Source organism: Trachypithecus francoisi, unplaced genomic scaffold, assembly GCF_009764315.1.
Source record: "Trachypithecus francoisi isolate TF-2019V2 unplaced genomic scaffold, Tfra_2.0 Lachesis_group8, whole genome shotgun sequence".
Taxonomy (NCBI): Eukaryota; Metazoa; Chordata; class Mammalia; order Primates; family Cercopithecidae; genus Trachypithecus; species Trachypithecus francoisi.
The window spans coordinates 63,118,332-63,144,938 of record NW_022681473.1 but is presented as its reverse complement, the minus strand read 5'-3'; the positions used below and the strand labels follow the sequence as shown (position 1 = coordinate 63,144,938).

Sequence of the window (26,607 nt, the reverse complement as noted above, 5' to 3'; positions counted from 1 at the left end):
AGACAGCTGCTGTCCATCTTTCTCTCCCATGTTCCATCAAATAAAATAGTGATTTCATTTATTCATCTTTCATTTATTTATTCATGCACTCATTCAGACAACATCTATGATCCAGGCACTGGGCAGGGAGCTGGGAAATAAGGTTGAGACATGGCCCTTGCCCCCATAGTCTAGTGGGAAAGACAAATAAAAGTAAGCAGACCATCATGATACAATATGAGGGTCACTTACCATGGGGGTGAGAACTGGGTGCTGTGCAGACAAAGAGAAAGAGCATGGACTCAGATTGGGAATCAGAGAAGATTCAGTTGAGTTGGTGATGGCGTCACCAAGGAGCCCTGAAGGTGAATGAACACCAACCAACTGAAGGAGGGGACAGAAGGTGGCATCTTTGATGGCCCTTGGTGTACTTCAGGGAGTTCATTGTTTTCACTGGGTCTTTAATGTTTCAGCCCCAAAGATTACTGGATCATATAGGAATGAGGACTTCTATAATTGAGAGACTCCCTGAAAGGGATTAACTTCTGGAACAAATGGTCAGGTTCAATTAATATGTAAATAAAAGAGATAGGACTTCAACCCTTTTTGAAAAAAATCCTCCTTCTATGTTGCTGCATGTATATCCAGCCTGTTGCTTCTAACTGCTGCATCGTGTTTCATAGTATGTGACTACCACATTTACCTTATCCATCCCCTGAGTGGTGGACACTTGATGGCCCGCAGCTCCCCACTGCCACAGAATGCTGGGGTGAACCATTTCTTGTGTTGCCCTTTATGGACCTGCATAAGAATTTTTCTGGGAATTATATAGTCAGGAGCAGAAGTGCTTGGTCATAGGGTAAGGTGCTTTAATGAAGTCCTACAAGATTGGCTTTCAGAATGGCTGCACCAGTCTGTACCCTAACAGTGCATGAAGAGTCCCAGATCCTCATGTCTTCACCAACACTTGCCATTTTTCAGCTGTCTAACATTTGTCAATATGTTGAATTTACAGTGATATCTCATTTTAATTTGCATTTCTGTAATAACAAATGAACTTGAAGATTTTCTTTTCTTTTTTTTTTTTTTTTTTTGAGACGGAGTCTCGCTCTGCCGCCCAGGCTGGAGTGCAGTGACCGGATCTCAGCTCACTGCAAGCTCCGCCTCCCGGGTTTACGCCATTCTCCTGCCTCAGCCTCCCGAGTAGCTGGGACTACAGGCGCCCGCCACCTCGCCCGGCTAGCTTTTTTGTATTTTTTAGTAGAGACGGGGTTTCACCGTGTTAGCCAGGATGGTCTCGATCTCCTGACCTCGTGATCCGCCCGTCTCGGCCTCCCAAAGTGCTGGGATTACAGGCTTGAGCCACCGCGCCTGGCCAGATTTTCTTTATGTACCTGGTAATAATCCTTTTTTAGTTTCCTCCTCTAGGCTGTTCATATCCTTGCCTCATTTTTGGGGGGCCTTCTTTTTCTTTTTTTTTTTTTCTATTTCCTTTTTTTGAGACAAGAGTCTTGCTCTGTTGCCCAGGCTGGAGTGCAGTGGTGTGATCCTGGCTCACTGCAACCTCTGCCTCCTGGGTTGAAGTGATTCTCCTGCCTCAGCCTCCCAGTTGGCTGAGATTACAGGCGTCTGCCACCACACCCAGCTAATTTTTGTATTTTTAATAGGGACGGTGTTTTACCATGTTGGCCAGGCTGGTCTCCAACTCCTGGCCTCAAGTGATCTGCTTGCCTCAGCCTCCCGGAGTGCTGGGATTATAGGCATGAGCCACTGCGCCTGGCCTGTTGGGCATTCTGATCCTAGCATTTCTGTCAAAACCTTATTTGGGGCAAAGTGCTCCTACAGACTGTTAACCACCTGAAAGTCAGTATTGGGAAGTGAAGGGAATTTTATTGCCCCCGTAGTCTAATGGGAAAGGCAGATAAAAGTAAGCAGGCCATCATGATACAATATGAGGGTCACCTACCACAAGGGTGAGAACTGGGTGCTGTGCAGACAAAGAAAACTAGCATAAAAGAGGGAATAAAAGTCAGTATTGGGAAGTGAATATAACATACTTGTGCCATAGACATTCTCTGCTTCCCCAAATTAGTAAGGGTAATAGGGTATCTGGAGATTATCCCTAGCCTTTGAGGGTTGTACTACCATGAGAGGCCAAATCTTTAGCTGGTTGAGAGAATGGCTAATAATCTTTTTTTTTCCCAGGCTGGAGTGTAGTGGCACAACCACAGCTTACTGTAGCCTTGACCTCCTGAGCTCAAGCAATCCTCCCGAGTAGCTGGAACTACAGGCATGTGCCACCACACCTGGCTAATTTAAAAATTTTTTTAAGAGATAGGCTCTCACTGTGTTGCCCAGGCTGGTCTTAAACTCCTGGGCTCAAACGATCCTCCTGCCTCAGTCTCTCAGAGTGCTGGAATTATAGGTATGAGCCACCATGCCTGCCAGAGAATTGCTGATATTCTTAAGCCTTTACCCAGTGAGTGTCTGTGGAGTAATTCCTTTGAGTGGAGGTGTTTCCTGATATAGAAAAACGTAATTGAGTGGCCTGGTGTACTCTGCCTCCTTTAATCCAACTGTTAAGACCGTGAAGGCCTAGCCTTGTACCACAGCCCATTTGGTACCAGCTACTCAAATTTAAGACAGTAGTAGTGAAACCAGAACCTACCATATGGCAGCCAGTATGCCAGCACCAGAACGAAGGAGAAGTTGCTATTGTCCTATTGTCCTTTAATGGATCAGCTCCAGTAGCAGTGCCTACCTTCCTCTGTGCCATCAGATTCGGTTCTTATTGCTCACTCTGTATTCTGTATATCAGCCAGGTGGGCTGACTCACCATCCTCTCTCCATGAAAGTCACCTTCTCCCAAATGCTGTTTTGAGTTGGGGATTTCTTTCTGCTTCAGCAGAAAACAAAAGAGACAGAAATCATTCCATTTCCATTGTCTCCTTACTGCTGCTCCTGGATGCTGCTGCTTTTGCCTTGCCTTGACTTTTGGTACCAGTGTAATCCTTGGTTTCTGGCTACTCACTTGGTTTATAATCTATTCTGCCTCACCCTCTAGTTCTTGACCTCTGCCCTCATATACACACACCTTTGCTGCCTGGTGTGTGGCCCTTGATTTTATTTTGACTGTGAACTTCTTGGCACTCCCTGGTGTTGGCCTACTGCTAAGCCTGTTTTCACCATCCTTGCCTTAGATTTCTCTAACCCGGCTAGCCTCCTACTCTGTTTCTGCCCTGCTGTATGCTATATGCTGTAGTTCCAGGGAGGTTCTTTTGGTGATCAAAGCTAGTGGTGAATCATACTCTTGTAGCCCTGTAGCCCGATCTAGGCTGGCTTCTCCAAGAAGGGCCTGACCCCATTGGAGCTCTGGGTTAGATGCTTTATAAGTACATGAAGGCTGTTGAACAAAAAACCTACTGGCCGTATGGCAAGGTGTTTGATGCCACTGTTGGCTACTGAGCAGCCATGGTTTCTTTAGCCCTGTCTATACCCCACAGTGGTGCTGATGCCTTTTGAGTATTATTAAAAGTGAAGGGAGGGCTGGGCGCGGTGGCTCACCCCTGTAATCCCAGCACTTTGGGAGGCTGAGGCAGGCGGATCATGAGGTCAGGAGATTGAGACCATCCTGGCTAACATGGTGAAACGCCATCTCTACTAAAAATACAGAAAATTATCCCGGCATGGTGGTGGATGCCTGTAGTCCCAGCTACTCAGGAGGCTGAGGCAGGAGAATGGCATGAACCTCGGAGGCGAAGCTTGCAGTGAGCTGAGATAGCACCACTGCACTCCAGCTTGCGCGACAGAGTGAGATTCTGTCTCAAAAACAAACAAACAAAAAAAAGTTAAGGGAATCTTTTCTGAGGTTTCAGGATGAGTCACTGTCTTGGGTGCTTACCCCCTTTGGCCTCCAAGTTTGTGAAGTGAATTGCCCATTCCCTTTGATTGGGTTAGCAGCCATAGGGTCGATCCTAGTCACTCTCTTCTCCCCACCCTGCCAGACCACTGTCTGCCCTCCGGGACCAAGGGCAACATACGTGGTTGCTTGGACACGTCCTACAGCCTGCAAATTGGACAGATGGAATCAATACTCATGAACCTGGAGAGGCCCAGGTAGCACAGTTAGTGACACTAGCTGCCTGGAGGGACAGCATGCCATGGGAGGGAGTGTGATTGAATGGTGATTGGACACAGCAGCTGAGGATTAACCAAATTACGTCTCTTTGAGTTTAGATAGACACTTGGATTTTAACACACATCAACTTGTGCAGAATATAGAAGAGCTGCCTTCTTAACACAGGAGTATGCCAGCATGAGTGCTGGGGTGGTCAGGTATAGATCTGGTGCCCATCACAGCCCAGATTCGTGTGATTATTGCTAAGATTATACAAACAGAGGGTAAAGAGCTTAGATTTGTGGAGCTTTTTTTTTTTTTTTAATGTGTCAGTCACTATGGAGTTTTACATACTTATAACCTGCACGCACGGCAGCCATCATTATCTCCATTATTCTGGTAAGGAAATGAAGGCCCAAAGGTGTAGTAACTCGTCCGAGAACACACAATCAGTAAATGATAGAGCTTTGATTTGAACACAGGTCTCTCTGTGCTTGTTATAAAATGTCATGCTGTCTTCCCAGTTTAGATGTCTTAATTCATATGTCTCCTGACTTCTCTCAGTCCAGCCATAGGGTCAGGTACATAGTAATAATAACTAACATTCATTGAGCAGTTGTTATGTGTCAGACATTGCTCTAAGCTACTTTATGTGTGTTAACACAATGATGAGCTAGATACCCTTATTATCCCTAATAATTATTATGAGGCCACAAAATGGTGGTTTTCTAATTTCATCATTCCTTCAACAATTATTAGTTTTCATTCTATAGTAAGACAGAACTTTCCCTTCTCTCCGATTTACTTATTTATTAATTTTCAATGTGGACTTCAGTGGAGAATCTTATTTTACTCAGTGGGTTATAATTATATATAATTAATGGGTTATAATCCATTACTGTCATTATTCATTCTGATGCTCTGATCATCCCAGATTTTACAGCCAGTTTTCTTGACTTCTGTGCCATACTACTTCTCTATCAGACATTGTTTTGCAGTGCTTTCAATTAGTTTGCCTATCTGTATATGCCTTATTATACCCTCTTGGCTTTAAACGTTCTGGGAAATAGGAAGACTAAGTAATGCCAATCTTAATCCAAATTGTGTATAAACTGAGAGTAAATAGTTTCCAAATGAGAACCTGACAGACTCTTCTATGAATTAAATATATGAGTTTTAGACAGATTTTAGCTGCTTAGAGACCCTTCTCATTTCTCGTTGAAATCTTAATTCATATGCTGGATAAATTACCTTTGAAGGTAATTTTAAAAGTTATTTTAGGTAAGGTGAGTAGGCACAGAAGACTCACTTAACTATATTAAGTCACATATAGAAGAACCACTGCTACGTAGGAGATGGAGTCTGGTTTTGGGCTTACCTGTAAGGACTGTATCTTTGTGTGCATGGAAGTTGGTGGAATTTATTCATTCATTCCGCAAGTAATTGAATCAGATACGGTGCCTGTTGGAAGTAATGAAATTCAAACCAAATGGTACGTGGGAAACCATCAACATTACCGGTTACAAATACTAAAAAACTAACAAGGAAGAGAAAACAAACTATAGTTTGACTTTTTAATAGTTACAAGTAATTAGTTTGAAATGCTTACCACTTCTGCTTGCAGAAGCATTAGCAGTTTTGAAGGTTAGTAAGCAAAAGATAGACACCCTAAGAGAAAGATGGGCAAAGGACCTTAATAAGGGATTTGTGAAGAAGAAGCACAACTGACTGCTAAACATATTTTTTAAAAAATTCATCCTCACCAGTAATCAAGAAATGCAAATTGAAAGAGCAGTATGATTCTATTTTCTGTTTTCCAGATTGACACATTCTGGAAAAAAAGAAAAAAAACCCTTTATTTGGGTAAAGGAAGGCACAGCAGTTACTCTCATACAGCATACTTTGCTAGTGAAAATAGAAATTAATACAATCTTTTTGCAAAACCCTTAAAATGCTTATACTTTTTGATGTAAATTTTATCTCATATGAATTTATCCAAAGGAAAAATCAGAAATATTATGTTGTTAAAATATTTAAAACAATCTTGTTTTATAATAGGGATTGCTTAAATCAAGCATGGAATAGTCTTATAGTGGCATACTGTATAGCCATTTAAAACAATGTGGGTTTTTTTGTTGTTGTTTGAGACGGAGTCTTGCTGTGTTGCCCAGGCTCGATGCAGTGGCGCAATCTCGGCTTACTGCATCCTCCGCCTCCCGGATTCAAGCGATTCTCCTGCCTTAGCCTCCCAAGTAGCTGGGATTACAGACATACACCACCATGCCTGGTTAATTTTTGTATTTTTAATAGAGACAGGGTTTCACCTCGTTGGCCAGGCTGGTGTCGAACTCCTCACCTCAGGTGATCTGTCTACCTTGGCCTCCCAAAGTGCTGGGATTATAAGCATGAGCTACTGTGCCCTGCCAGTAAAACAATGGAATAGACATATAATACGTGAAAGGATTTATGTGCATTCAGAGAGAAAGTTTATACATGATCCCATTTTTATAAATAAAATTATGTATATATCAATTGAAGAAACTGGAAAGTTGTTATATGTTCTAAGACCTTTTCTTCTTTTGGTTATCTGTATTTTCTGTTTTTTTTTATAGTGAACATGAGCCCTTTTTTTATTAGAAGGGAAAACAGTGTATTAGTGGGAATATTACATAAATAGCAGGAAGAAGAAGGGAAGCTAACATATGGAGCCCCTGCCTCTGGTCATACTCCCTCTTCTCACACAGCCACTGGAGTGATTTTTGTAATTGGAAAGGTTTGGAAGGAAACTTACCAATCTATAAATAGTAGTTAATCTTGGAATTTGGACTAAGGAGATGCATGTAAGGGGAGACCTTTAATGTTCCCATGTGCTTGAGAAGAATGTGTGTTGTACTGCTGTTGGATGGAATGTTCTGTATAGGTCTGTTATATCCGTTTAGTCTAAAGTGTACTTTAAGTCAGACATTTCCTTATTGATTTTCTTTCCGGATGACCTGTCCATTGCTGAAAGTAGGATATTGAAGTCCCTACTGTTTCTGTAGTATAGTCTGTCTTTCCCTTCCCATTGATTAATAGTTGCTTTATATATTTAGGTACTGTGATGTTAGGTGCATATATATTTACAATTCTTATAGTCTCTTAATTGACCCTTTTATTATTATATTATGACCTTCTTTGTCTCTTTATACAGTTTTGACTTAAAGTCTATTTTATTCCATATGAATCCCGGTACTTCTGCTCTCTTTTGGTTCCCATTTGCATGCCATATTTTTTTCCATTCCTTCATGTTCAATCTGTGTGTGTCCTTATAGGTAAAGTAAGTCTCTTGTAGGTAACATACAGTTGGGTCTTACTCTTTTTAATCCACTTACATTCAAGGCAATTATTGATAAGTGAGGACTAACTTCTGACATTTTGTTGTTTTCTGGTTGTTTTATAGATCCATCGTTCCTCTCTTCCTCTCTTGCTGTCTTCCTTTGTGATTAGGTGATTTTCTTTTTTTTTTGTTTTATTATACTTTATGTTCTAGGGTACATGTGCATAACGTGCAGGTTTGTTACATATGTATACATGTGCCATGTTGGTGTGCTGCACCCATTAACTCGTCATTTACATTAGGTATATCTCCTAATGCTATCCCCCCACCCCACAACAGGCCCCGGTGTGTGATGTTCCCCTTCCTGTGTCCAAGTGTTCTCATTGTTCAATTCCCACCTATGAGTGAGAACATGCGGTGTTTGGTTTTCTGTTCTTGTGATAGTTTGCTGAGAATGATGGTTTCCAGCTGCATCCATGTCCCTACAAAAGACATGAACTCATCCTTTTTTATGGCTGCATAGTATTCCATGGTGTATAGGTGCCACATTTTCTTAATCCAGTCTGTCATTGATGGACATTTGGGTTGGCTCCAAGTCTTTGCTATTGTGAATAATGCTGCAGTAAACATACGTGTGCATGTGTCTTTATAGCAGCATGATTTATAATCCTTTGGGTATATACCCAGTAATGGGATGGCTGGGTCAAATGGTATTTCTAGTTCTAGATCCTTGAGGAATTGCCACACTGTCTTCCACAATCGTTGAACAAGTTTATAGTCCCACCAACAGTATAAAAGTGTTCCTGTTTCTCCACATCCTCTCCAGCACTTGTTGTTTCCTGACTTTTTAATGATCGCCATTCTAACTGGTATGAGATGGTATCTCATTGTGGTTTTGATTTGCATTTCTCTGATGGCTAGTGATGGTGAGCATTTTTTCATGTGTCTGTTGGCTGCGTAAATGTCTTCTTTTGAGAAGTGTCTGTTCATATCCTTTGCCCACTTTTTGATGGGGTTGTTTTTTTTTTCTTGTAAAGTTTTTGAGTTCTTTGTAGGTTCTGGATATTAGCCCTTTGTCAGATGAGTAGATTGCAGAAATGTTCTCCCATTCTGTAGGTTGCCTGTTCACTCTGATGGTAGTTTCTTTTGCTGTGCAGAAGCTCTTTAGTTTAATTAGATCCCATTTGTCAATTTTGGCTTTTGTTGCCGTTGCTTTTGGTGTTTTAGACATGAAGTCCTTGCCCATGCCTGTGTCCTGAATGGTACTACCTAGGTTTTCTTCTAGGGTTTTAATCTAACATTTAAGTCTCTAATTCATCTTGAATTAATTTTTGTATAAGGTGTAAGGAAGGGATCCAGTTTCAGCTTTCTACTTATGGCTAGCCAGTTTTCCCAGCACCGTTTGTTGAATAGGGAATCCTTTCCCTATTTCTTGTTTTTGTCAGGTTTGTCAAAGATCAGATGGTTGTAGATGTGTGGTACCATTTCTGAGGGCTCTGTTCTGTTCCATTGGTCTATATCTCTGTTTTGGTACCAGTACCATGCTGTTTTGGTTACTGTATGTACTATACTGTAGTATAGTTTGAAGTCAGATAGTGTGATGCTTCCAGCTTTGTTTTTTTTTTTTTTTTGCTTAGGATTGTCTTGGCAATGTGGGCTCTTTTTTGGTTCCATATGAGCTTTAAAGTAGTTTTTTCCAATTCTGTGAAGAAAGTCATTGGTAGCGTAATGGGGATGGCGTTGATTCTATAAATTACCTTGGACAGTATGGCCATTTTCACGATATTGATTCTTCCTATCCATGAGCATGGAATGTTCTTCCATTTGTTTGTGTCCTCTTTTATTTCATTGAGCAGTGGTTTGTAGTTCTCCTTGAAGAGATACTTCACATCCCTTGTAAGTTGGATTCCTAGGTATTTTATTCTCTTTGAATCTATTGTGAATGGGAGTTCATTCATGATTTGGCTCTCTGTTTGTCTGTTATTGGTGTATAAGAATGCTTGTGATTTTTGCACATTGATTTTGTATCCTGAGACTTTGCTGAAGTTGCTTATCAGCTTAAGGGGATTTTGGGCTGAGACGATGGGGTTTTCTAAATATACAATCATGTCATCTGCAAACAGGGACAATTTGACTTCCTCTTTTCCTAATTGAATACCTTTTATTTCTTTTTCTTGCCTGATTGCCCTGGCCAGAACTTCCAACACTATGTTGAATAGGAGTGGTGAGAGAGGGCATCCCTGTCTTGTGCCAGTTTTCAAGGGAAATGCTTCCAGTTTTTGCCCATTCATTGTGATACTGGCTGTGGGTTTGTCATAAATAGCTCTTACTATTTTGAGATACGTTCCGTCAATACCGAATTTATTGAGCGTTTTTAGCATGAAGGGCTGTTGAATTTTGTCAAAGGTCTTTTCTGCATCTGTTGAGATAATCATGTGGTTTTTGTCTTTGGTTCTGTTTATATGCTGGATTACGTTTATTGTTTTGTGTATATTGAACCAGCCTTGCATCACAGGGATGAAGCCCACTTGATCATGGTGGATAAGGTTTTTGATGTGCTGCTGGATTCGGTTTGCCAGTATTTTACTGAGGATTTTTGCATCAGTGTTCATCAGGGATATTGGTCCACAATTCTCCTTTTTTGTTGTGTCTCTGCCAGGCTTTGGTATCAGGATGATGTTGGCCTCATAAAATGAGTTAGGGAGGATTCCTTCTTTTTCTATTGATTGGAATAGTTTCAGAAGGAATGGTACCAACTCCTCCTTGTACCTCTGGTAGAATTCGGCTGTGAATTCATCTGGTCCCGGACTTTTTTTAGTTGGTAGGCTATTAATTATTGCCTCAATTTCAGAGCCTGTTACTGGTCTATTCAGGGATTCAACCTCTCCTGGTTTAGTCTTGGGAGAGTGTATGTGTCCAGGAATTTATCCATTTCTTCTAGGGTTTCTAGTTTATTTGCGTAGAGTTGTTTATAGTATTCCCTGATGGTAGTTTGTATTTCTGTGGGGTCGATGGTGATACCCTTTATCATTTTTTATTGCGTCTATTTGATTCTTCTCTCTTCTCTTCTTTATTAGTCTTGCTAGCGGTCTATCAGTTTTGTTGATCTATTCAAAAAACCAGCTCCTGGATTCATTGATTTTTTTGAAGGATTTTTTGTGTCTCTAGCTCCTTCAGTTCTGATCTGATCTTGGTTATTTCTTGCCTTCTGCTAGCTTTTGAATGTGTTTGCTCTTGCTTCTCTAGTTCTTTTAATTGTAATGTTAGGGTGTCAATTTTAGATCTTTCCTGCTTTCTCTTGTGGCCACTTAGTGCTATAAATTTCCCTCTACACACTGCTTTAAATGTGTCCCTGAGATTCTGGTATGTTGTATCTTTGTTCTCATTGGTTTCAAAGAACATGTTTATTTCTGCCTTCATTTCGTTATGTACCCAGTAGGCATTCAGAAGCAAGTTGTTCAGTTTCCATGTAGTTGAGTGGTTTTGATTTAGTTTCTTAATCCTGAGTTCTAGTTTGATTGCCCTGTGGTCTGAGAGACAGTTTGTTATAATTTCTGTTCTCTTACATTTGCTGAGGAGTGCTTTACTTCCAACTATGTGGTCAATTTTGGAATAAGTGCGATGTGATGCTCAGAAGAGTGTATATTCTGTTGATTTGGGGTGGAGAGTTCTGTAGATGTCTATTAGGTCCAGTTGGTGCAGAATTGAGTTCAATTCCTGGATATCCTTGTTAACTTTCTGTCTCGTTGATCTGTCTAATGTTGACAGGGAGTGTTAAAGTCTCCCATTATTATTGTGTGGGAGTCTAAGTCTCTTTGTAAGTCTCTAAGGAATTGCTTTATGCATCTGGGTGCTCCTGTATTGGGTGCATATATATTTAGGATAGTTAGCTCTTCTTGTTGAATTGATCCCTTTACCATTATGTAATGGCCTTCTTTGTCTCTTTTGATCTTTGTTGGTTTAAAGTCTGTTTTATCAGAGACTAGGATTGCATCCCCTGCCTTTTTTTTGTTTTCCATTTGCTTGGTAGATCTTCCTCCGTCCCTTTATTTTGAGCCTATGTGTGTGTCTGCACATGAGATGGGTCTCCTGGATACTGCAAACTGATGGGTCTTGACTCTTTATCCAATTTGCCAGTCTGTGTCTTTTAATTGGAGCATTTAGCTCGTTTACATTTAAGGTTAATATTGTTATGTGTGAACTTGATCCTGTCGTTATGATGTTAGCTGGTTATTTTGCTCGTTAGTTGATGCAGTTTCTTCCTAGCATCGATGGTCTTTACATTTTGGCATGTTTTTGCAGTGGCTGGTACTGGTTGTTCCTTTCCATGTTTAGTGCTTCCTTCAGGAGCTCTCATAGGGCAGGCCTGGTGGTGACAAAATCTCTCAGCGTTTGCTTGTCTGTAAAGGATTTTATTTCTCCTTCACTTGTGAAACTTAGTTTGGCTAGATGTGAAATTCTGGGTTGAAAATTCTTTTCTTTAAGAATGTTGAATATTGGCCCCCACTCTCTTCTGGCTTGTAGAGTTTCTGCTGAGAGATCTGCTGTTAGTCTGATGGGCTTCCCTTTGTGGGTAACCCGACCTTTCTCTCTGGCTGCCCTTAACATTTTTTCCTTCATTTCAGCTTTGGTGAATCTGCTGCTCTTCTTGAGGAGTATCTTTGTGGCGTTCTCTGTATTTCCTGAATTTGAATGTTGGCCTGCCTTGCTAGGTTGGGGAAGTTCTCCTGGAGAATATCCTGCAGAGTGTTTTCCAAATTGGTTACATTCTCCCGTCACTTTCACCTACACCAATCAGACGTAGATTTGGTCTTTTCACATAGTCCCATATTTCTTGGAGGCTTTGTTCATTTCTTTTTACTCTTTTTTCTTTAAACTTCTCTTCTCGCTTCATTTCATTCATTTGATCTTCAATTACTGATATCCTTTCTTGCAGTTGATCAAGTTGGTTACTGAAGCTTATGCATTTGTCACGTAGTTCTCGTGTCATGGTTTTCATCTCTATCAGGTCTTTTAAGGACTTCCCTACAGTGGTTATTCTAGTTAGCCATTCATCAAATCTTTTTTCAAAGTTTTTAGCTTCTTTGTGCTGGGTTCGTGCTTCCTCCTTTAGCTCAGAGAAGTTTGATTGTCTGAAGCCTTCTTCTCTCAGCTCGTCAAAGTCTTTCTCCAAGCAGCTTTGTTCCGTTGCTGGCGAGGAGCTGCATTCCTTTGGAAGGGGAGAGGAGAGGCGCTCTGATTTTTAGAATTTCCAACTTTTCTGCACTGCTTTTTCCCCATCTTTGTGATTTTATCTACCTGTGGTCTTTGATGATGGTGACATACAGATGGGGTTTAGGTGTAGATGTCCTTTCTGTTTGTTAGTTTTCCTTCTAACAGTCAGGACCCTCAGCTGCAGGTCTGTTGGAGTTTGCTTGAGGTTCACTGCAGACCCTGTTTGTCTGGGTATCAGCAGCGGAGGCTGCAGAAAAGTGAATATTGCTGAATGGCTAATGTTGCTGTCTGATCGTTCCTCTGATAGCTTCATCTCAGAGGTGTACCTGGCCGTGTGAGGTGTGAGGTGTCAGTCTGCCCCTAGTGGGGGATGTCTCCCAGTTAGGCTACTTGGGGATCAGGGACCTACTTGAGCAGGCAGTCTGTCTGTTATCAGATCTCAAACTCCATGCTGGGAGAACCACTACTCTCTTCAAAGCTGTCAGACAGAGACATTTACATCTGCAGAGGTTTCTGCTGCCTTTTGTTTGCCTATGCCCTGTCCCCAGAGGTGGAGTCTACAGAGGCAGGCAGGCCTCCTTGAGCTGCGGTGGGCTCCACCCAGTTCGAGCTTCCCGGGGGCTTTGTTTACTTACCTAAGCCTCAGCAATGGTGGGCACCCCTCCCCCAGCCTTGCTGCCGCCTTGCAGTTAGATCTCAGACTGCTGTGCTAGCAATGAGGGAGGCTCCATGGGCGTGGGACCCTCCCAGCCAGGCGCAGGATATAATCTCCTGGTGTGCCATTTGCTAAGACCCTTTGTAAAGCACAGTATTAGGGTGGGAGTGACCCAGTTTTCCAGGTGTTGTGTGTCACAGTTTCCCTTGTCTAGGAAAGGGAATTTCCTTCCCCCTTGCGCCTCCTGGTTGAGGCAGTGCCTTGGGCTCTCGCTTGTTGGGCTGCACCCACTGTGCTGAACCCACTCTCTGACACTCCCCAGTGAGATGAACCTGGTACCTCAGTTGGAAATGTAGAAATCACCCGTCTTCTGTGTCGCTCATGCTGGGAGCTGGAGGCTGGAGCTCTTCCTATTCAGCCATCTTGGAACTGCCCCCTTTAGGTGATTTTCTTTAGTAGTATACTTATATTCCTTACTTTTTACCTTTTATGAATCTACTTTAGGCTTTGTTTTGTGGTTACTTTACACTTATTCCACACCCGCCACAAACATATTCTGTATTTTTAGTGTCACAATTTACATATTTTGTATTATATATCCCTTAACAAATTATTGTAGCTATTATTTTTAGCAGTTTTGTATTTTGACCTTAATACTAAAGATAAAAGTGATCTACTTACCACCATTTACAGTATCATAGTATTCTGAATTTGACTATGTGCTTACCATTACCAGTGAGGTCTTTTGGGTGTTTTGTTTGTTTGTTTTGAGATAGAGTCTCACTCTGTCACCCAGGCTGGAGTGTAGTGGTTGATCTTAGCTCACTACAATCTCTGCCCCTCAAGCTCAAGTGATTTTCCTACCTCAGCCTCCCAAGTAGCTGAGACTACTGGCATGTAACACCATGCCTGGCTGATGTTTGTATTTGTCTGTTTTTGGTAGAGATGGGGTTTCAGCATGTTTCTCAGGCTTCCAGTGAGTTTTATACTTTTATGTTTTTGTGTTGCTAATTAGCATCCTTTTCTTTCAACATGAAGCACTCTCTTTAGCATTTCTTATAAATTTATCACCATCAGACCTGTCTAAGAAATATAAGACAGGTCTCGTGGTGATAAACTCCCTCAGCTTTCATTTCTCTGGGAAAGTCTTTATCTTTCCTTGATTTCTGAAGAATAGTTTTGCTGGTTATAGTCTTCTTAGTTGACAGGGTTTTTTTTCATTTCATGAACAGAATCTATCATCCTGTTCTCTCCTGGCCCATAAGGTTTATAATGTGAAATCCACTGTCATCCTTATTGGAAGTCCCTTATGTATTACTTGCTTTTTTGCTCTCACTGCTTTCAGAATCCTTCTTTGTCTTTAATTTTTGGGATAGTTTGATTATAATATGTCTTGGTGTAGTCTTATTTAGACTGAATCTTATTGGAAGCCATTCGTCTTCCTATTTTCTTTTTTTTGTTTGTTTTCTTGAGACGGAGTCTTGCTGTGTCGCCCAGGCTGGAGTGCAGTGGCGTGATCTCGGCTCACTGCAAGCTCTGCCTCCCGGGTTCACGCCATTCTCCTGCCTCAGCCTCCGAGTAGCTGGGACTACAGGCGCCCGCCACCAAGCCCGGCTAGTTTTTTGTATTTTTAGTAGAGACGGGGTTTCACCGTGTTAACCAGGATGGTCTTGATCTCCTGACCTCGTGATCCACCCGCCTCGGCCTCCCAAAGTGCTGGGATTACAGGCTTGAGCCACTGTGCCCGGCCTCGTCTTCCTATTTTCAAATAGCTCATTTTTGAGTTCACATATTCTGTCTTCTGCTTGATCAGTTCTGCTGTTCATGCTCTATATTGCAGTTTCATTTGATTCATTATATTTTTCAGCTCCAGGATTTCTTTTGATGTTTTTTAAAAACATAATTTCAATCTCTTAAATTTGTTTGGAATATTTATTGTTCTCCTGATTTTGTTAAATTGTTTCTCTATATTTTCTTAATGTTTGCTAAACTTTCTTAAAACAATTATTTTGAATTATTTGTGAGGCAGGTCATGAATATCCATTTCTTTAGGGTTGGTTACTGATCCTTCATTTTGTTCTTTGGGTGGGATCAAGTTTCCCTGATTGTTCTTGATTCTTGTGGCCATGCTTTGGTGTCTGAACATGTGAAAAAGTAGGGACTTACCCTAGTCTTTGCAGATTGGCTTTGCCTGGGAAAGAGATTCAGCCTGTCCAGAGATTCGGGACAGGCTGTCTTGTGTGGTTCATGAATGAGCTTGGTGCTAGAGTCCTCAGGCAGGCTGGCCTGGTGCCTAGGTCAGCAGGTGAGTTGGCCCGGTGCCTTGGTCCTTAGGGTTGAGCTTGGAGCCTGGTGCCATTGGAGTGGACCTGTTGATTGGGACCACAGGGGTAGGCCTAGAGCCTGTATCTGTGGGGGCCAGCCTGAAGCCTAAGTGCACAGGGACTGACCTTGTGATGGGATAGGCCTTGAGCCTGAATCTGCAGGTAATGGTTAGTCATTGGGATTGACCTGGCACCTGCGTCCAAGTGGATGGGCCTGGAGCCTGAGTCCACGGGGGTTGATCTGGTACTGGAGCAGACCTGGAGCCTTAGTTTATGGGAATTGGCCTGGGCCCTGGGTCCACAAGGGCTGGCCTGGAATGTGGGTATATAGGGATGGTCCTGGAGTCTCAGTCCATGGGGGCCAGGCTGTTACTGGCATCTATCGGAGTGGGTCTGGATCTCAGATCTGCTGGAGCAGGCCTAGACTTTGGGTTCACTGAAGTCTGTGGCATGGGGACTGGCCTGGAGCCTGGGCTGGCCTGTTCCTGGGCAGGCACGGAGCCTGGGTCTGTGGGTGATGGTCTAGAGCCTGGATATACAGGTACTGCCCCAGAGGGTGTAGGTCTGTGAGGGCTAGCCTGTGACCTGGGTCCACAGGGGCTATCCTGGAGTCTGGATTTGTGGGAGCCAGCTCAGTACTGGGTCTAATGGGATGGGCCTGGGGGCTGCTAGAGCCGGCCTGGAATGTGGGGCCACAGGGACTGGTGTGAAACCGAGCAGGCCTAGAGCCTGTGTCTGCAGGTGTTGGCCCAGTGCCTGAGGCCAGGGGTACTGACGTGGTGCTAGGGCAGGCCTAAAGCTCTGGGCTGTGTGGACTAACTTGGCTGTGGGCTGGGCTGGAGCCGGGGGTGGACCTGGAGGCTGGGTCTGCTGGTATAGGCCTGATAACTAAGGCTGTCAGGCCAACCTGGTGCTAGGGCAGACCTGAAGCCTAGATTCATGCCCCAGCCAGTTCTGGGGGAAGTCTAGAGCCCTGGGCCACCAAGGCTACCCTGGCTCTAGGATGGGCCTAGAGATTGAATCTGCAAGGCGGGCCTGAAGCCTGAGACTGTAGGGGCTGGGCTCGTGTTAGGGTGGGCCCAGAGCCCATGACTGCTGGGGCTGGCCTGGCACTAGGGCCAGAGTCTGGGGCTGCTAAGATCGGTTTGGCTAGGAGGCAGATCTGGAGCCTGGGGCTGTGGGGTATGGCCTGGCACCAGGGAGGCCTAGAGGCTTAGTCTGAGGGTATCAACCAGGAGTTTGGGAGCCTTCCAGGCACTGAGTTTTACTGGGGTGGGCCTGGATTCAGGGTCCAAGGCAAAGTCGAGCCCTCACTTCCCTCTCCTGCCCCCATGAATGTAACTCTCTCCATGTGTACCGCCTGGAGTTGGGGGAGGGGTGATATGGGTAAGGGGAAACTGTCTTCCTACTCTCTGTAGGTAATCTTTTCTTTACCCCTGTGCTACGCCCAGGTGCTGTAATCTCTCATTTGGTTTACTTAGCTCTTGTGAAGGTATTTTTGCATGTAGATAATAGTTCAAATTGATATTTCTGCTGGGGAGCAAGTGCTGGGGAGTCCTGTTCTGCCATCTTGCTGATGCCGTAAGGGTTTTCTTGATCCTGTTTCTTGTTCTGCTGCACGTTTCTCCTGTAGTAACCTTCATCACACTTTGAGCTGTAACTTTATACTTAATTATTGGTTTTCTCAGCAGACTGGCCCTAGCTCCTTGAGGTCACAGACCTCAGCAGCTAGAACAGGGACTAGAACATGGTAGGCATTTGATAAGTAATTGTTGGATAAACAGTTTGTATTTTATAATTGTGGAAACTGGGCCTTAGAAAGGTGTTAAGAAACTTGTCCCAAGCTTCTCAGCTGGTAAGTTTCAGAGGCTGCTGCCTTTTTTTTTTTTTTTTTTAAATGAGTTTCACTATGTTGCCCAAACTGGTCTTGAACTCCTGGACTCAAGTAATCCTCCCGTCTTGGCCTCCCAAAGTGCTGGGATTACAGTTCAGTCACTGCATCCAGCTAAAATTTCCTATTCCTGCCTTTCCTATCCTTGTCTTTTATAATCCCAGAGTTCATGGGTTTTTTTCCATTGTATCACTCACATGAGTCCCCAAACATGCTTCCAGATCTGGGTCTGTACCTCCTGGGCCTTTCTTGCTTTTGACACTTCTGTCTTTGTGTTTTCTTCTAGTGTGGTCCAGGTCCTGCTTGCTGCCGGGGCTGATCCAAACCTTGGAGATGATTTCAGCAGTGTTTACAAGACCGCCAAGGAACAGGGAATCCATTCTTTGGAAGGTAAGTGTGGGCTGTCCTACTTCTCTGAGAGCTCTCCTCTTGTGTCTTTCATGCAGTCTTGCTCTGTGGTGTCAGCTGTACCAGCAACTCAGAGTGAAAGCCTGCATGTTCTTTACCTCTGTGGACTCATGAACTCAAAGGGCTTGGAACAGCTGCTTTTCACAGTCCCTTGGCTTTAACTTTATGTCACTTCAGAAGAAGTCTTGGGGAAAGAAATAGAGGCCTGATTTCATGACCTAATTGGGGGTAGGAAGTACATTTCAACTGATGTTTTCCTGAAAGTGCTTCAGCCTGTAGAGCTGCAGATGAGTGGACAACGGAGCACCTTTCAGTAAAATAATTAAGGCAACTGCGTGGAATGTGGATTTGTTCCTCTCCTTTTTCCTGCAGACTTACCTTGCCCCATTCCTGCCCCAGAACTAGACAACAGCCTTACTGGATTCCTCAGCCTCATAAGTCCCTAAATAATACTACTATGAATACTGCTTTCCCCCCTCATAAATGTAAAATACAATCCTGTCTCTGGGACTGTCTCCTTAGCGTGCTCTATGATCTAGGACAAATAGTGGGGCCTTCTCTGTGCCCTGATGTCTACCCTTATAAAATGAGGTCATCATCAGTGCCTTCTCTGGGATGTCTGGGATGTTGTGTTGGTGGTGGTTAGAACTTCAGAATGAAGAGGCTGTGGGGTGAGTCTTGGAGACTGAATGTGCAAGGTGGGTGTTTGGGTTTGCACTAGGGCTTGATCATGTGTCTGTTGGAGGGTGCCTCAGCAAGTCAGTCTATGTTGTGTCTGGTGAGTGCTTCATCCAAAGTGGGGTTGAAAAAAAAGCTGGTTGCTTTGGCTGCAGTCAGAAATGAGTATTTTACATTTGAGCTTTTGTTTATCCAGACTGTCCCCACTGCTTTCCCCTTGTCCTGAATCATTCACAGAGGCTGAGATCCCTCTGAGATTGCCAGCAACAGGGTGGCTGAGCAGTGGCTGCTTTAGTGTTAGCAGTGATGCCAGGAGGACAGACAGCCTCTCTGACTACCCGAGAGCCAGAACATTGACCTAGGGGGAAGTTCAGCCAAGGCGAGCAGTGTGCTCAGCCTTCAGAGCTGTAAGGCTGCGAGACTGACGTGGTATGTGGTAACTCAGAGTAGCGGTGTTGTTGCTGCCCCAGGAAGAAGTTTTCTCAAATCAGTGGCATGAGAGGAGTATCCAAGAGCATGAAGGCATTGTTGCCCAGGTAAAGTGTGAAGTTACCCTCTTCCTTCCCTTTCACCTCTCTAAACCTAGTCCTTCTCTTAAGGTTCCATTGCTAAGGCTAGATCCTCCACAAAGGCTTCCCTGTCCTTGACAATAGTTGCAACCTGCCCTCAGCTGCTCTTTTGAATGTTCTCTAGATCTTGGCCTTTTGTATGGTTATTTGAACTCTCATCTACCCATATGTCCTTTCTTTCCTCCTCATGTGCAGGCCACAATCTTTGTGTCCTTGGATTCCCCACTGAGCTGGAGGAATTGTGTTTAGGTTTTAAACAGAGAATTTCATGAGTACCACCTTGCCCTCTATTTGCAGCCTGATATGTGGGGACTCAGCTTATGGGCTATCCTCTTCTCATTCAGGCACAGCATTGCAGTGCTCAGCTCTGTCTTCAGTTTAGGTGCTGATATGGTTTGGCTTTGTCTCTATTCACATCTCAACTTGAATTGTATCTCCCAGAATTCCCATGTGTTGTGGGAGGGACCTAGTGGGAGGTAATTGAAATATGGGGGCCAGTCTTTCCCATGCTATTCTTGTGATAGTGAATAAGTCTCTTGAGAGCTGATGGGTTTGTTAGGGGTTTCCCCTTTTGCTTCATCCTCATTTTTCTCCTGCCGCTGCCCTGTAAGAAGTGTCTTTTACCTTCTGCCGTGATTCTGAGGCCTCCCTGGCCATGTAGGACTGTAAGTCCAATTAAACCTCTTTTTGTTCCCAGTTTCAGGTATGTCTTTATCAGCAGTGTGAAAATGAACTAATACAGGTGCTCTCACTAAAAAGCAACATGGAGCATTTGTTGAGAGGGCAGGGCCAGGTAGACAGGAGGGGATTCTTTCGAGTGCCTTCTCATCTGCTGTCAGGATTCTAGCAGGGCTCATTAAACGTTTTTTTATTTCACAGAATCTCAAAGCTATGAAGCCATCTATCTAGTCCAACTTCTGCTGTCACACTGGTCTCCACGACGTACATTCATGTTTTGTTTTGTTTTGTTTTGTTTTGCTTTTTTGAGACGGAGTCTCGCTCTGTCGCCCAGGCTGGAGTGCAGTGGCACCATCTTGGCTCACTGCAAGCTCCACCTCCTGGGTTCACACCATTCTCCTGCCTCAGCCTACCCAGTACCTGGGACTACAGGTGCCCACCACCACGCCTGGCTAATTTTTTGTATTTTTAGTAGAGACGGGGTTTCACTGTGTTAGCCAGAATGGTCTCGATCTCCTGGCCTTGTGATCTGCTCGCCTCGGCCTCCCAAAGTGCTGGGATTACAGGCATGAGCCACCGCGCCCGGCCACATTCATGTTTTGTAGCTTTGTGTTTTAATGGTAACCTCCAGGGTGATACTCACATTCAACGTTCTAGATCAGTAGTCAGCAAACTTTCTAGAAAGAGCCAGATAGTAAACATTTAAGCTTTGTAGGCCAGTTGATCTCAGTTGTGACTACCTACCTTGACCATTGTGATACAAAAGCAGCCATAAACAATAAACAAATTGATGTGGCTATGTTTCAAGAAAATGTTATTTACAAAAACACACAGCCTGCTGGATTTGGCCCAGAGGCTGTAGTTTGCCAACCCTGCTCTACATGATTTTTTTTTTGCATTCCTAGTTCAAGATTACATAATTTATTTTTCTTAGTTTTTTTTTTCTTTCTTCTTTTCTTTTCTTTTCTTTTTCCTGGTCAACCTCTGGATTATTTTTAACTCTTATGCCAGACAGCCTACATTCTGGGTAGGTAGGTAGATGGGGAGAGATAGACAACAAAAATATTTGAAAAGGCTATCATGTCCCCTTATGAAATAACAAATTAAAATATTAACCATCTCTTCTTATTTCATATGATCTGCAAATTTAGTAGTAGGCTTTCTGTGGATTCACTTATTTATTCAAAAGTATTTATTGATCACATTCCTGTGTACCCGGTAGTGTTTTAAGCACTGATGAGTTAGACAGACAAGATCCCCTGCCATCATGCTCTTACTTGGATTAAAATGTTTATAAGGACTTTATTAAATACAGAATTCTAGAGCACATGGTCAAGATAATTTTTATGCATTATCAGCATTCTCAGGTGTATTTCTATCAACTTTCATTCTTTTCCATCCTCCGTTCCTCTGCTTTGTTCACAAAATTTTAAGAGCTTTTTCCCCAGATTTCTTGCTAAAATTAAAATGTTTCTAGCATTTGTCTTATTTTCTTGTCTAATAACCCTTTCCAGAAAAGGAAATCAGGTTATTCTGGCATGTTGATTTATTGTTCTTAGGGAACCCATACTGGTACCCAGTAATTACCCAAGCGTTTAAGAACTGTTACAAAATGCTGGGCACCGTGGTTCACGCTTGTAGTCCCAGCACTTTGGGAGGCCGAGGCAAGCAGATCACATGAGGCTAGGAGTTCGAGACCAGCCTGGCCAACATGGGAAAACCCCATTTCTACTAAAAATACAAAACTTAGCCAGGTGTGGTGGTGCATGCCTGTAGTCCCAGCTACTCAGGAGGCTGAGGCACAAGAATCACTTGAACCCAGGAATCAGAGATTGTAGTGAGCTGAGATCACGCCACTGCACTCCAGCCTGGGTGACAGAGCAAGACCCTGTCTCAAAACAAAAACAAAAACAACCAACTGTTAAAAAAAAAAATAATAACATCCTAGAAGTTTGTCAGGAATCATTGATAAACTCACTGTGGCTTGCAAGATCTACCTCTCCACCTTTTTTTTTTTTTTTTTTTTAATTCTAGGTTACTTTTGTCTGCCACAGTTTTCTGGCAGCTGACTTTATTTTCCTGGGTGTATCGGTTTAGATGTGCTCTGCTGTCCAACTTGGTGCACTGAACGTTCTGACTTGGACCTGGATAGGTGATAGTCCTTTAGAATCATCTCAGGGCTCTTCTCTCTCATCAGCCTCAGCCTTTAGCTTCTTCTTAACCATGTCTTCCTTTTTTCTGTTTAAGGAAACCTCATTTTTTTAGCCATTCAGCCAATATATATTGACTGCCAATTGCATGCAAGACACCATACCCAGCTCTGACTCATTCTCATGGATGAAATACAAACAAAAGAATCCTGTAGTTCTCTTATTTTTGTATTGGATTGACTTTTTTATGAAAAATTACCTGACTTGTAGGGATGGGTAAAGAAGGTAGAGTAGAACAAGAGCTGTAATTCCCTTTCCCTCGAGTGTGTCTAGGCAAATTCACAGGAAGGTCACAAGCTCATGAAAGTTGGACAGTCCTTCACTATTATAGTAGACTATGGAGTCAGTGCTAAGTCCAAGAAGTTCACTAAATTTCTAATGGATATTTCTGTGGCCCTTGGCCTGCAGTTAGTACTGAAGAAAGGTATAGTTTGTGGCTTTGGAAAGACCTCTCTAACCTCCAATGATACATTCCTTTTCTTCCATGTTAGTATTGTTGTGAATATCAAGAGATAAAATATGTGATGTATGGATTGTAAAGTGCTCTACAGTTGTAATTGCTTATTAGTTTCATTTATGTATAATTCAGCGTGTTCTTACTGAATGTCAGGCACTCTGCCAGTTGCTGGGATTATATAAATGATTATACATAGTCTAACCCCTCAACAGTGCTCCGAGTCATTTACAGAGACAAGCCTGTAAACAAGAAATCACAATGCAGAGTGATAAATGCAGTGGTAGCTGCACAAATATGTAGGCAGCACTGATGTAAGTAGTGGTGAGCTCCACCTGAGAAGTGAGCAGACTGGTGTCTGGGAAGTGTCACAGGGTAAGTGACCTTGAATTGGGTCTTAAGGATGAGTTGGAGATTGCCAGGAACGCTAAGAGGGATGGACCTTCCAGACAGAGGGAACAGTGTATGCAGAGGCGTTGGGTGGGGGTTAGGGAATGACAGCAGGTGGAATCATCTGCTGCAGGATTGAGAACAACAAGAAATAAGGCCAGAGAGTGAAGAAGGTTACACATGGGAAGGACCTTGTAAGGCAGTTCTAGGGAGCTCATTCTCTATTCTGAAGGCCGTTAAAGGATTTTAAGCAGGACAATGTCGAATTCACAGTTGCATTTTAGATGGACCATTCTGACAGGGTGGAGGAGGAATTGGAGGGGAAAGATTATCAATGGTTCTTGACTTTTTAGGGATAATGGACTCCTTTGGGAATCTGATAAGAAGCTATGCTCCTGTCCTCCAAAAATACATTTAAAATATCTGGAGATTCCTAAAGGTGATCTTTGGGAATACAGTAAATAGATGTTAGCAGAATATTAGAAGATTGAGTACTCAGTGGATTGTGAGAATTGATGGAAAAGGTGGTATGCATGGTGACACCTCAGTTTCTAGTTTGAGTGAATAGTTAGATATGTGGGTCTGGAGAGCTCAAAGGAGTAGTTTGGCAGGAGATAGGGATTTAGGAGTATTTTCCATTTGCTTGGGAGTTAAAACAATGGATGTGACCAAAATTGCCCAATGAAAGTATTTAAAGTGAGGGGGTGGTAGGAGAACAAGTCCTTTACTCAGGATACCAGCATTTAAGGTGTGAGCAGGAAAGAGGATCCAGGCAAGAAAACTAAAAGGTATCAAAGATGCTTTGTGTCCGTTTTACCTGCTGAGAACAGACACAGCCTAGGGAGGAAAGAAAGTTCTTTGCCATCCTTGCTGAGACTTTGTCATTGGTTATGCCATTCCTAGTTTCACTCTTCTCCTGTGTCATGTGAGCATTGTTCTTTAGCAAGAAGCCTACTCAGCTGGGTCCACTTTTGTCAGCGTTGGTGTTTCTGGGTAGAGGGCAGTCTTACTGGTTCAGGTAAAAGGGTGCTTGGTATGGAAATCTTGTTGGCCTGGTTATTCTTTCCTTTCTCTCCAGCCCTCAGAGTGGCATCTTCAGAGGCACATTGGTGTCCTAGAGAAAGTTTGGGCTTCAGTACCAGATATCTGAATGATTCATCTAAGCTCTGTTACTGACTAGATGTGTGATCTTGAGTAAGTGACTTAAAGTCTCTGAATTTCAGTTTTCTCATCTGTAACGTAGGAATAACAATACCCATCTTATAGGGCTGTTAGGATGATTAGAGATAATCATATATATATTTAAAGCACAGTGACATTTAATGCAGAATTTCTCTATGGAGGTGGGTTTTAGCAAAGTGTAAAGCAGGAAGCCTGCCTGGGAGGTATTGAGCAACTTACCACTCAAGGGATACTAACAGCTGAGATGTCTGCCCATCATGGATTCTGTAAAGGGGATTCTTGCCATGGGTCATTGGATTATCTGGCCTCCAGTGCCGCCGTGTGATTTCTAATGTTCTTGAAGCTCTAGGCTCACTATCAGAGCAAGTAATGTTCTTTTGTTTTGTTTTGTTTTTTTGTTTTTGAGACAGAGTTTCGCTCTTATTGCCCAGACTGGAGTGCAATGGCACGATCTTGGCTCATTGTAACCTCTGCCTCCTGGGTTCAAACAATTCTCCTGCCTCAGCCTCCCAAGTAGCTGGGATTATAGGTACCACCACCACGCCCGGCTAATTTTTATTTTTATTTTTATTTTACTAGTATTTTTAGTAGAGATGGAGTTTCACCATGTTGGCCAGGCTGGATTCTTACTCCAGACCTCAGGTGATCCACCTGCCTCAGCCTCCCAAAGTGCTGGGATTACAGGCGTAAGCCACTGCACCCAACGTAATATTCTTAAAAGAAGTGGGATTTGAATTGGGCTTTGGAGGATGAAAATGACGGGGAAAAAGAAAAAAGCAGAAGGCACAGCTTAGAATGTCTGTGAGATGGAATAAATGTGGAGAGAAGTATGAGGATCCTAGCTGTTCCTCTGCCAACCTATTCCCTGATCTCGACCACATTCCTTTCAGTGCCTTGAGCCCTACCCATACCCACTCCAGGAGTGCTCCACTTGTGGCTGGCTGATGGGTGGGGGCCCTAATCCTCAGATGGAGGAGGTAATAAATTAGTGGTAACAGTAAACAAGTCGCCCAGCCCGGGATGCTGCTGGCTGCTTATAAGTAACTGTTATAAACATTGAGTGTCTGGGGCTGTCAGAAATGCAAGCAAGCATTTTGAGTGCCTCTCATATGTACAATTAAAACAATAAAACACGGCAGAAATGCAGCCAGAGCGGGCTATAAATCAGCTTCTCTTCTCAGATCCAAGTGGCAGCTGAATAAAGATGAGTGGGGCAGAAGCTGGGTTGGCATAGGGCCCTTCTGGGGGTAGAGGACCTGGACCAACCCCACCAGCCTGAGTGCCCCCTTCCCACAGCTCCAGGGTCTGCAGGGCCTGGCCTGCTCCAGCTGACCTCCCCATCTCTGTGTCTTCAGATGGGCGACAGGACGGTGCAAGCCGGCACATCACAAACCAGTGGACAAGTGCCCTGGAGTTCAGGAGATGGCTAGGACTCCCTGCTGGCGGTAATGGAACTGCTCTGTGTAATATTTCTCCCCCTCCCCAGTACATGCCAAGGATGGTCTCATCTGACTATCTTTTTTACTCAGTATAAGTTAACTACCCAGCACCCACTGTGTGCCCAGCCTAACCCAAGCATAGCAGAGAGAATGCATGCCCTTGGAGAGCAAAAACTCAGCTGAGAATAATAAGGCTCACAAGGAAATAAGAATCCCCTAGAGTGCTTGTTAACACAGGTTCCTGGACCCTCTGCCCTCAGATTCTGATTGAGTATGTCTGGGGTGGGACGTGAGGTTTTGCATTTCTAATAGGCTCCTACCCTTTGGAAAACATGATCTAGACTACAGGTATTAGTTGTGGTCTTGTGCTTGAACTGCTTAAAAAACTCGTCTGGGCCTTCACCTCCCTACTAGAGATCTTATTTTGCCACTTGAAGCTTCACTCCTAGAGAGGCTGTGTGTTTAAGCTATGGTATTATATGTGTGCAGAACACTTAATAACTCTGACACCTGGAGCGATTTTCTATACCTGCCAGAGGCACTGTCTCCTTATTTGTAAAAGAAAGGTTATTGGGAGACTTAGAGGTAGTATGGTACATTTACCCCTAACCTAAACCCTAGAACATAGAAGAAATTCTGTGAATGTAAACCTCTGTTTCTACATCCTCCTCCTCATTATACTCTTAACGGAATGTCAGTCTTTGACACAGCCTTCCAAACACTTTTCTCTGGTAGCAAACTATTACCCTCAAAGAGCCAAATAGTATTTAGAGTCCAAGGAATGGCTTAGCCATTACCTAATTGTGTGACCTTGGCAATTCTGTTTTGCTCTCTGAGCTTGATTTTCTCATCTATAGAGAATAATATTTCCTACACCATAGGCTTATTGTAAGGCCCAAATTGGAGGATATATGAAAGCGCTTGAGAAAATACAAGGCATTATGCAAATATAAGGTGCTTGCAAGAACAGTAATTAGTAATAATAAAAAGATATTACCAAGACAATATTTGACAAAGGGTCCAGTCAGAGGTACAGATAGCAAGGACCGTCAGAGCTTAGAGAAGAGAATCTCTGGCTGAAGAAGTCAAGGAAATAAAATGAC

The 26,607-nt window shown here is 43.3% G+C and overlaps 1 protein-coding gene across 2 annotated transcripts in view; it reads left to right on the top strand.

The window, feature by feature from the left end:
• Positions 1 to 26,607, top strand: part of CLPB (caseinolytic mitochondrial matrix peptidase chaperone subunit B) — a 149,111-nt gene that overhangs the window by 42,658 nt on the left and 79,846 nt on the right. The window contains exons 4-5 of one of the 2 annotated variants that reach the window (XM_033204500.1): positions 17,783 to 17,886; positions 25,421 to 25,510. In XM_033204500.1, coding sequence (XP_033060391.1) covers positions 17,783 to 17,886; positions 25,421 to 25,510 — 194 coding nt within the window. The remainder of the gene's footprint in view (positions 1 to 17,782; positions 17,887 to 25,420; positions 25,511 to 26,607) is intronic. The other variant, XM_033204501.1, reaches the window with a different exon arrangement.